Genomic DNA, 12,258 nt, shown 5'->3' on the forward strand with positions numbered 1-12,258 from the left:
CGGACGTTTCGTGCACCAGCTAATCCTCTGGCCTAGTGGTACTGCCAGGCCGGGGGATACGCAGGAGTGCAAATTGTCAGTCGCCTTAATGGCACATATTCACTGATATTGCAATGCCCCCTGTTTATCATTTTATGGTGAGTTACGCTTCTTCTTTATATCTTAGTGCAAGTAAAAAAAATCTATTAAAATCCTTCTGTCTCCCACGGCCAATAACTGACATCATGTCATATGTTTTCCAATGGTGGTAGACCGTAGTAACATTTTCTTTTATATAGACATTAACAGCTGCCCCTTGTCAAAAGAAAGTTGTAGGCAAAAATTTTGTAACTCACCGGCTAGACACCCTCTTACAACTAAGGCATGCCCCCTTGTAATAAATGTGGTGCAAAGCATGTGCACCAGTTTTTGGGGGCACAAATGACACCAGAAATTTGTCATAGTGTTTGTGCCTTGGTGACACCCTGTAACTCCGTCAGTACTCTCCTACTACCTCTCCTACAAACATGACTGTCCATTGACAGCTGATGTTCCTAGTGCTTGACAGTAGAGATCAGTGCGATCAGCATGCTTGAGTTGGACCATTCGGCATTTGAATATCGGTGGCTGCACCCTAGGGAGTCCTGGAAAATATGGATACAACCTATGGCTATGTTCACACACAGTATGTCCGTCAGTCTTTTTTCAACCAAAATCAGTAGTGGAACTGACAGGGCAGAATTATAATGAAAAGATTTTCAGTTTCTGCGTTTTCAATCCACTTCTGGTTTTAGATGAAAAAAGACTGACCAAAAGACTAACGGAAATACTATGTGTGAACATAGCCTATGGCTGCATCCAACATCTTCAGCCACTGGAAATCAAACGCTGAGCGCTCATGTTCGGACAAACCCAGGCGTGCTCGAGGTTCTCTCATCTCTATTCATAATTAATAATTTTTAACACTACCAAGTGTCAAATGGAAGCTGGTGACGAGTAGGCATGTTCACAAAGGCCAAAAGTAGCTCCCAGGTACAATGCCAACAAGGATGATGGACAGAGTAAAATTTTAGAAGGTCAGAGAAGGAAACAAAAGAAGCTGATATGGAAATAAAAAGAGATGAGCGAATCAACAGTAGAGATGATCGAACAGCGGGAATTTTCAGGTTCGTTCAAACTCGAACCATCAGCATTTGACTCCCGCTGCCTTCCCGTTCTGTGGGGAAGGTGAAGACAGCCCGAGTATCGCCTGGAAAACAGGGATACAGCCTAGGTAATAGTCTGTATCCCTTTTTTCCAGGCGGTACTCGGGCTGTCTCCACCTTCCCCACGGAACGGGAAGGCAGCGGGAGTTAAATGCCGATGGTTCTAGTTCGAACAAACCTGAAAATTCCCGATGTTCGGTCATCTCTAATCAACGGCAGGAACGAAGCGAAGCGCTTTGTTCCTATCGGGATTCTGCTGATCATGCTGTGGGCTTTGAAGTCTGCTCCGCTCTGTGTCGTGCTGCTCCTCCCGGGGTGCTGGAAAAAGATGGAACCAGTCCTGGGAAACTTGTTCCAATAGGAACGAAGCAATTTGCTTTGTTTCTACTGTAGTTTCGCTCATCTCTGGTAACAACCATAGTCATTCACTTTAACGCGTCTCTGAAATCATTACGACTTACTTTTTGACTTTTATTAATCTTGTAATTAGAAATGATCGAACATTGGAAAATCGTAGGTTTGATCGAACTCAAACAATCTCAAACCTTCCGCATTAGATTGCTGATACCTTCCCGGTCCGTGCAGAAGGAGGAGAGTGCCCGAGGACCGCATGGAATTCCGGGATTCAGCCTGTTACCTAGGCTGAATCCCGGAATTCCAGGTGGTCTCCGGGTGCGTTCCTCATTCCCCACGGACCGGGAAGGCATCAGCAATCTAATGCGGAAGGTTCGAGAATGTTCGAGTTTGATCGAACCTTATGATCTTCCGATGTTTAATTATCTCTACTTGTAATCTCCACCAAGCACAAGATTTTTTGACAAAGCTTTACATCTGCCATATATAGTTTGTTTGAAGGATTCCTGCATACACCGCTATACTAGTCCCACAAATAAAACAAATCAGCAGAAAACAGACCAAGTCTAGTCCATGTCTGATATATAGTTATGTCTGATATATAGGTGCGGCACATTAATAGATGGGAACCTTGAGTCCATGATAATATTCAGTAAGGTATACAGAATACCTGGGTTGACCCACAGGTTTCTTTGTCCAAACTCGAAATACTAAAGATACATTCCCTACAGAATATTTAGGATTAGAGATAAGCGAAACTACAGTATGTTCAGGCTCATGTCTATTCAGGATCAGTTGTTCCCATCATACCCTAATACCAAGTCCAAAAATACTAATACAACGTTCGCATAATTGCAGAATTTTATAACCAAAAGCCGCGAGAATTGGTCAAGATTATCGGCAACGTCGCACTGCTATTGGTAACCACATTGGATCTTTATTTCTGCAATGTAATTGCCTATTACAGTCGTAAAACTTAGTTAAACATAATTACTAGTTGGCTATATTTGGGCCATTGAAGTCAATAGGGCCTGTGCCTGTCGGCATCCCATTTTGACAAACTGCTAACATACACATACCATGGAAGTCAAAGTCATAATATGAGCCTAGCCCAATAGAGGTGGTTTCTACAGTTCCACATGTGCGTAGTGACATTAAAGACATCAGGGGGGGGGGAAAAATTGTGAGAGTCTGCCTAAAGGTGGGCATACACCTTCACTAACTGATGGCAAAACGGATAATTCAGCCGCCAGGTATCTCTCCTGTCTAGCCCCCATCCTCCCCAAACACAGGAACGTTCGTCACAGCTTAGCATTCCTGATTTTCCATCATGCCCAAACCCTATCTCCACCAACGTCATCTTCGGTGGACACCTGGGGGAGATCCCCATACACTGTATACTGACAGCTGAACCTGCCACAAGCTAGAAAAAGGTACTGTCGGAAAAAGTATAAGGTGTATGGGAACCATTAGTATATACTTTTAACCCTTTACTTCCGGGAAATGTGGTTCCCCTCCTTGTTAATATTTTTAGTAATTACCCCCATTGCCATCCAATAAACATTAATCTGTAGTATGCTTAACAGTTTCCATTAGCTTTTGTAGATTTCTTTAACGGAAAATGAGATAATAAACTCAAATACTTTCATCTCACTATTTCATTTATTCAGAAACATATGATTCTGTCCCACAACAAATGCTGCGTTATAATGGGTATAGATTGTCGGTTGCATGTTAAACTGATGGTCTGTGCCTTGTACAAAGGCTGGTGTTGGTGTTGGTTGGATCCATCTGATGTTGTCAAGTGGCAAGATGACACAAATACTCGTGAGTATGGACTCTTGAGAATTGAGAAATGTGGGAAGACGTCTCTTGATCACCCAGGATTAGGCAGGGAGATTCAGAACCCACAAAAGTGCAAACATTCCGTTTCTATATCAATACATTGTTTTACCGAGCATCGTCTATGGGAGATCCTCCACCCTACGTCACCATCTCCAAGTTGACTGGATATGGGTGTCAGTAGTTTCAGTTTTGCAGAACTGTCCAGAATGGGGGAGCATGACATTTTATTTTCGGAGATTTCCAAAGGCTGAGTGTGGTGTCTGCAGAGTTTGGCAAACTCGATAATCATCTGACCTCAATCCCTTTCTCTCTAAAATGGAGGATGGTCCATCTCATCTAACCAGGAACCTGGGCTGGTTGGGAAGTCTGGATAGCCCATGCTGCTTTCTGTGGAGATGTCGGAGGTTGGAGCAGCTGGTAGTGCTCGTAAAGGAGGGTGGTTGAGAAGCCCTCCTGCATTGTCCATGTTGTAAGGTAAGCCATGAGATGGAAGGGATGAAATAGAAGAGGGCGATTGTGGTATATCATATGGGCTACCATCATGAAGTTCTTGGTAGGACTGTCCTGTTGCATCTATTGTAAATCCTCCGTTGACTAGAGGCCCATTCACAAGGTCCCCTCCAGTACTGTAAAGACCAGCCGTTGATCCCAGTTCTGACAAAATCTGGTCATCTGGGGGGTTAAAAAAAACACAATGTAATGAAATTTAAAATTCTTATATTTTTAAATATACAAAATTTTAAGGAGATTTAGACTGTGTAATAATACACAGCTGTAACCATGATATTTCTGGTAGAGATGTCTTTACATCTGCAGCATAATGTTCTATTTAATTGGTCTATAATGCATTGATGAAAGTCAATGAGAGTTCAAACGGCCGCAAAATTTGTCCGTAATTGCGTATCTGCAATAATGGAAAATTGAAAACACATTGGGGGACATTTATGAAGTCCGGTGTTTTTTTTACGCGGGGCTTACAAATGTTCCCGCAGCTCCGGAGCTCAGGGGATTTATGTAGAGGCTCATTGCCGAACCCCCTGTAATGCCCCCTCTTCGCCCCACTGTTTAAGGTTGCGCAGATGGGGCTGATGCAAAAAAAAAATTAAAAAAAAATACCCTTTTTGCGATAATTTTTACACCACTCTGCCCCATCTGCGCCAAAATAAGGCATTTTCGCCTTTTATACATGTCCCCCATTGATTTCACACATCCGCAATAGGCCCCAAAAAAAAAAAAAAAAAGGAACATGCTGTAGCAATTGCGGAATGGGCTACTGTCTAGAATGTAGTGGTCTATGAATTGCGGACCACTATCTATTCAGCCCTGTCCAGTCCCGCGATTTTCTGTCTTCTTCCAAGACAAGTGCAGGACATGATGGCTCAGCCAATCACTGGTCGCTGCAGGAATAACAGGAGCTGAATGGGGGTAACGGGGTACCGGGGCTAGGTAAGTATAGGCGTTTAAATCTTAACTTAGCCCTAGCAACATAATAATAATGCAGAAATCCCCCTTTAAGACTATACAGAGGATATAAAAATGGTTTCTGCAAGTCAACCTTTTGAATACAATATATAGAGCATGGAGTTGTGTTCCTAGATAGTTGAATGTTGGCCAGGGGCTAGGTTCCAGGACGGTCCTAGTATGTCATTAAACATGACAAGTCACAGTATAAAGCTCTTCTTTATAGTATACTAAAGCATAGATATAATGAAGAAATTAGTCTGATATAAAATAATAGGCAGCGGCTTTGAATTATAAGCTGTTTAATATTCCACACGCACAAAAATCATCATAAACCGCTTGATGGCTGAACTAGAGGTATGATTAATCGTCCTTCCGCGTCCTTATTTATTTGATCAATTGCCTGGTTCACGGCCGTGTTTGACAAATGGACTGCAGGGAATACTACTCAGGTATTTACTGGAGATGGAGAGGGGTTTGTAACTACCGATTGCTGTCATCTCCGTTGTGGCTACAACTTTCCTGCAGCTCTAGAAACGGCCGACAAATACAAAGTTCATTACAATACACTATATTTCACAACAACACTGCATCAACTCCCATAATTCATTGGAACTTTAAGGCTTGGGTGAATTGCTTTGCACTTTTTAAAATGGGCCATCTTCAGCATTCCAGATGTTGCTTGATTCTGAGCCAGCTACTGGCATCATGAAGCTAATGGAGCGCAAGCAGAATTTTTTATAGTCCTTTATGGCTATTGAGCTATACAGGCTTCTATGTGCTCTGACATTTAACACTGTAACTTTTCTAAATTGGACGTGAATATTCTAATGGCACTTTTAAAGGGGTTGGACGGGGTTAGAAAAACATCATTGCTTTCTTCCAGAAACAGGATCACATTTGCTCATCGGAAGTGGACTCCGACAACACAAGGTCTTGGTAAGAGATGTGTGTTTGGGCTTCTCATCCCATTCATACAGTGGCTACATAAACACGTGTATGCAAGATGTACACATACACATGTATATACACATACCATGCATTTATACACATTAAGCACATATATAGACAGACACACACATATACATGTTAAGCACATATATAAATATATACACATTAAGCACATATATACACATTACACACACACACATATATATATATATATATATATATATATATATATACACACACACACGCACACTACTCATATAACACATTAGGCACATATATACACAAACACATATACACATTAAAGGGAACCTGTCACCCCCCGTGCCGGGGTGACCGGCTCCCGACCCCCCGCTACAGCCCCCTATACTCACCTGATCCCACCGAGTCCCGCTTCTGGATCCGGTCGGGTCACGGCGATATCAGCCGATGCAGCCCGCCGCGCGCGCTGAGAGATGAGTCCAGGGCTCATAGAGAATGACGGTGTGCTGGACTCTCCGTCATTCTCTATGAGCGTTGGACTCATCTCTCGCGCCGGGCTGCAGCGGCTGAGATCTCCGTGACCGGACCCGATACAGAAGCGGGACCCGGCGGGATCAGGTGAGTATAGGGGGCTGTAGCGGGGGTCGGGAGCCTGTCACCCCGGCACGGAGGGTGACAGGTTCCCTTTAAGCGCATATACACACACATTAGGTACATATATACACACACTACACACACACATATGCACTTATATACATATATTCACACACACACACACTTATATACACACATTACACATATATACATTAAACAAATATATTTAAATATATACATGTTACACACACACACACACTCAATCACCACACTTTTCATTCTATGTTCTACTTCCAAACATTACCAGGTGCTAAACTCCACTATGTTTGTAGGTCCCATAAAAAGTGAAGGAAGTGGTAGCCAGGCAGGCACACTGCATTGACAATTGGAATAATCCCTTTAAGCAGCCCCTTGTTGTGTACCAATGGTCCACTGAAATATGATCTTGTGGGTTAAGAGTCTAGGATGCCAAAATGTGGTATGTGTAGCCCAGTCTCTATGAGCATTATCATAGTCTTGGGTAAGAGTATATGGCTTAGGAACATTGGGAAGTGTAATGCTACTTACCTCTGTAACTTAGTTCGCTGTCACTGACTCCACAATCCTCTGTAGAACTCTCTTTCCCTGGTTTTCCTACCCGTGATTTCCTTACGCTTTTGTAGAACTGACCCCATCGCTGCCGGCCTGCATCCTTTTTCAGCCTTTTCTCTTTAGCTCTTCTGTTCTGGAACCAAACCTGAGGAGAGAAGAGTCACGTCATCCTCTGAACACAATGTATAAGGAAAGGAAGGGTGAGGACATAATGTTCTATAATATCAGATTAAGTGTACCATTTACTGACACACATTAATAAAGCCAACTCATTGGTGACGTTGGCCTTATCTTCATTAGAGATGTTGCCAGTATGAGATACTTAAGAAGAATCTAAGATCAGACTATGCCCTTCTAGGTTTTGGTCTTTTAGATAGATCAGTGTGAAAAATCCCCCACTCTGTAGGCTCAAGCTTTGGCTGTCCAGGCATGATGGGAATTGTAGTTTTGCCACTAGAGGGCCAAAGGTTTCCCATCCTTGACTTAAAGTATTGTAGATTTGCCCAGTCCAATACTTAGTGATATTCCAACTTGATATTCATACAACGCTGGTACTGGTAGAGTCCATCCAAGAAAAATTTAGGGAGGTACAGGCTCTGATGGCGGCCAAAGGGGTAGTGTCTTGTAATGTTTCTCCTTAAAGGGATTTTCCAGCATTAGGAAAACCTGGCCACTTTTTTTCTAGAGACAGCATCACTCTTGATTTGCAAATAAGCTCCCTTCACTTCAATGGAACTGATTTGCGAAACACCAACCAAACTGGAGACAAGAGTGGCGCTGTCTTCTAGAATGTTTTCTAACCCCTTTAAGAAGTGCACTGGGAATTTAATAAGCCAAGCTAAAAAAAAGGGGGAGAAATACTTCCCCAATCATATTCATTAGGAGAAGTTTTTTTGCTTGGCTTATTCCCCAGTCATGGTCTGAGGCTTCTTAAATGAGCACAAACAGTGGCCTGAAAGAAAAACTAACTTTGAAGGTAGCACAAGAGAGCTGTTTCCAATATGCTCTTTAGGCATATCACTGGATTTAGGTAGACCATAGTTTGGTATAAAGCCACCTGCACCACTGTCATCACTACCTAGTAGCCCCTTTTATTGGTGTTCCCACAAACAATACCATCTTTCACCATATGGTTTTGTTGCTATATGCAAGTTCTATACCAGTCATGACAAACTCTGGCCCGCGGGCCAAATCTGGCCCATGGTGCCATTATTTATGGCCCGCCACACTTTTCCATTGCTGTGTTAAATCTGGCCTTCCTGACATTGCAGCAGATTATAATATGGGTGGTCCGGATGGCCACTCAGACCGCCCATATTATAATCTCATAGGCTGCATGCCACTATATAAGAGACTATTTTAGGGACTGGCTTCTATATAAGACACTATTGGGTATAGATGACTGTTATATAAGAGACTATTGGAGAGAGCTGGCTACTATATGAGACTATTTTAGGGACTGGCTTCTATATAAGACACTATTGGGGAGGGCTGGCTACTTTATGAGACTATTATATAAGAGACTATTGGAGAGGGCTGGCTACTATATAAAGAGACTATTTTAGGGACTGGCTTCTACATAAGAGACTATTGGGAAGGCTGGCTACTATATAAGAGACTATGGGAGAGGGCTGGCTACTATATAAGAGACTATTGGGAGGGCTGGCTACTATGTAAGACACTAGTGGGAGGGGGGCTACTATATAAGACATATTGGGGGCTGGCTACTATATGGGATGCTATCGGGGGTCTGGCTACTATATCGGGCACTATTAGGTGTGCTTTTATATGGATCACTATTGGGAGAGCTGGCTACTATGTGGGGCTCTAATAGTAGGCCTGGCTAGTATGTGGGGCACTATTGGGAGGGGGGCTACTACATGGGGCACAATTATGGGATTACCTACTGCTTGAGGGATAATGGGTAACTACCATGTTGGGAAAATTACTTTAGGATAGGCAGTGCCAAAAACGCTGCATGCAATCTTCATTAAATATCATGGCCCGCGGCTTTCTCCAATTTTTAAATTTTGGCCCACTGTGTATTTCAGTTTGACACCCCTGTTCTATACCATGGATGGTTAGCATGTGATTTGGCACCATCTGCATGAATTATGTGCAAGGTCAATTATGTTGGGACCAGTTAGACAATCATAAGGGCAGTATATAATAAAAGATAGAAATTTACCATTGCTATAGCGATTGTCCATATTTTTTGTGGTTGCTACAACAATTTATATAATATATATGTTTTTGTGATATACCTGCACAACACGCATATCCAGCCCAGTCTCAGACGACAGCTGTTCCCTCACATGCCGGGCCGGTTTTGGTGAGTTCTTATAAGCGTTCTTTAACGTCTCAAGCTGTTTGGCTGTTATCGTGGTACGAGGCCTTTTAGCTCCACCCTCTGAATCATCTAAATAATACAGGGATATAGAATACCATTAGAAATTATACATATCATATGTACCAAATATAGTTAGTGCAATAATAATTTATTCCTGGGCTGCGCAAGATTTCAGGTTCACCATGGTCACCTAGTAAACCTGTCAGCAGACTATATTGGTGCAGTGGTTGGTAACAAACAGCCGGTGTCTGCTGATAGGTACTTTAGGCACAGGAGTCGAAAAATTGGAAGTTTAAAATGCATAGGTGATTTTTCCCACGTATAATATTGCATTAAGATTCTGGTTAATCCAACCTTCAGGTTATTTTATACACAAGAAACAGTTACGGTTTTCAAGCACATTGGGAGAGATTTTTCAGACATGGTGTAAAGTGAAACTGGCTCAGTTGCCCCTAGCAACCAATCAGATTCCACTTTTCATTCCTCACAGACTCTTTGGAAAATGAAAGTTAAAATCTGATTGGTTGCTGGGGGCAACTGAGCCAGTTTCACTTTACACTATGTTTGATATATCTCCCCCAATGACTTTATAATGGCCAGGATGAAGATTTAATCGACTTTCTTGGCTGTGAAGATGCTGATGCTGGAATCTTAATGCGATATCGGGATATCCCACCACATTGCCTATACGTGAGCTGTCATTACCTTTGCACACATTGTGATTTTCTTGCATTAAGGTCCGTTTACACGGACACAAATGAGCGACGATCAGCGAGATCAGAGCTCGCATTGCATTGCTGTTAATCACGCTTCCAGGGCCGCACTGTATCTTTTGTGTGGCCATTATCAGCCACACGTGTCCTGTTTACAGGACACATGTGCGTCTGATAGTGATGAATTTAAGCACCACACAAAAGATGTGAACGGCCGATTGACTGCTGACACTTTTACACAGGCCGAAAGCCTGGTTATCTTAAAATCTGGATAAGACTAGAGCCACACTATGTTTTTCCAGTCGTTTTTTTTTTCCATCCGTTTTTGCAAAACTGTATGCAATCTATTTTGGTCCATTCTAAAAGAAAAGGGATCAAAACGGGTGCATTTTTTTAGCGTACACAAATATTCAGTAGACCATGTTTTTTGTGTTAGCTAAAAAAAAAATCTTTTTTGATCCTTTTTTTTTATTTTTTTTATAATAGTCAATAGTAATAGTTTTTATATAAAGTCAATCGAAATACGGACCAAAATTGCACCCGCCTTTCTATTTGTTTTTTGCAAAAACGGATGGGGAGAAAAATAAACGGACTTCAAAAACGTAGTGTGAACCCAGCCTAAGCCATCAGTATTAGAATAGTGGGGGTCTGACTCTTGTCACCACTACTGGTCAACTGTTTAAAGTGACTGCGGCACCTGCAGAAATGAAGGTGATTTCAGAAAAATTGCTTACTTTTCCTGCATCTATTCGGTATGTTTACCCCTGTAATACATGATGCTGCACTAGCATTGGCAGAGGTGTAGCTATAGAGGATGCAGCCATGCACCTGGGCCCTACAACCTAAGGAGCCCATAATACTGTACCTCTCTGTCCCATAACAAGACACCAGGATTCTAAATGTCACATGAGAGATTGGGGTACCATTACAGGGTTTGGGTTCAATTTACACTTCTACTGGTATATATTGATACAAGCCTGTTTACTGATGTCACCAGTACCCCCAGTTGTGTGGTACATTATGCCATCAATGTTTAAGTCGGTCCCAAACTGGGTACTTTAATGCCAAATTGTATTTTTTATGCTATGTATTTTAATAGTGCAATAAGACAATGACAATGTGTTCCCCTTTAAAAGTTGTGATGTATTTATAGCCAACTGTTTTATTCCTGATTCACAGATTGAGAGTATCATCATTCAGGGACTCTCATCATCATCATTCACACCGTACATGACGAATAGCACATCTGGGAAGAGGCTTCATCTGTTACCAGAAAGCGGTCGTTTTCTGCTGTCAGTGATGATGTCATCAAGCCAATTACTACATTCTATTTCAATCAAACATTTGGCTACCAAAAAGTTGCAGCAAAATTTACATTCTGTACAAATTGCAGAGACAAGAACTGGGGCTCTCAGGCTTCTCTAGGAAGTATAATACGCATAATACAAGCCTTAGTACTGGATTATTCCTGTAACATTCTAACATTGCTCTATCCAACACATGGACATATACTTTACTAGTGCCTCATGGTTACACAGCCATTGAACTACCATAACCCTATAAAGGGGTTCTCTGGCAAAAAAAAAATAAAAATCTTTCAAATCCACTGGTATAAGAAAGTTATACAGATATATAATTTACTTCTATTTAAAAATCTCAATCCTTCCAGTACTTATCAGCTGCTGTTTGTCCTACAGGAAGTGGTGTGTTCTTTCCAGTCTGACACAGTGCTCTCTGCTGCCACCTCTGTCCATGTTAGGAACTGTTTAGAGCAGGAGAGGTTTTCTATGGAGATTTGCTGCTGCTCTGAACAGTTCCTATCATGGACAGAGGTGGCAGCAGAGAGCACTGTGTCAGACTGGAAAGAATACACCACAACATACGTCAGCTGATAAGGACTGGAAGACTAGAGATTAAATTACAAATCTTTCTAACTTTCTGACATCAGTTGATTTGAAAGAATAACATTTTTGCTGGCGCACCCCATTAATCTAGCCATGTGGGCATGACATCTGTAAATAGCAATTCCCACCAAACATTCCATAAAATGTGTCAGAGACACAAAAACAAATCATCAATGTTACTGTAGATCAGGGACAGGGAACCTTCAGCCCTCCAGTTAATGCAAAACTACAATTGTAGTTTTGCAACAGCCAGAGAGCCGAAGGTTCCCCGTCCCTGCTGTAGATGGTTTGCCCAATATCAATTTCTGCCCAACATCACATAAGAAGTGAAG

At 42.1% G+C, this 12,258-nt stretch overlaps 1 protein-coding gene across 1 annotated transcript in view; it reads right to left on the reverse strand.

Moving 5' to 3' along the window:
• Nucleotides 1-3,255: 3,255 nt before the first annotated feature.
• Nucleotides 3,256-12,258, reverse strand: part of LHX4 (LIM homeobox 4) — a 42,401-nt gene continuing 33,398 nt past the window's right edge. The window contains exons 4-6 of the mRNA XM_069981900.1: nucleotides 9,224-9,378; nucleotides 6,936-7,104; nucleotides 3,256-4,055 (exon numbers count right to left, since the gene is read on the reverse strand). Coding sequence (XP_069838001.1) covers nucleotides 3,694-4,055; nucleotides 6,936-7,104; nucleotides 9,224-9,378 — 686 coding nt within the window. The 3' untranslated portion in view covers nucleotides 3,256-3,693. The remainder of the gene's footprint in view (nucleotides 4,056-6,935; nucleotides 7,105-9,223; nucleotides 9,379-12,258) is intronic.

This window comes from Dendropsophus ebraccatus, chromosome 8 (genome assembly GCF_027789765.1).
Source record: "Dendropsophus ebraccatus isolate aDenEbr1 chromosome 8, aDenEbr1.pat, whole genome shotgun sequence".
In the NCBI taxonomy this organism is placed as follows: Eukaryota; Metazoa; Chordata; class Amphibia; order Anura; family Hylidae; genus Dendropsophus; species Dendropsophus ebraccatus.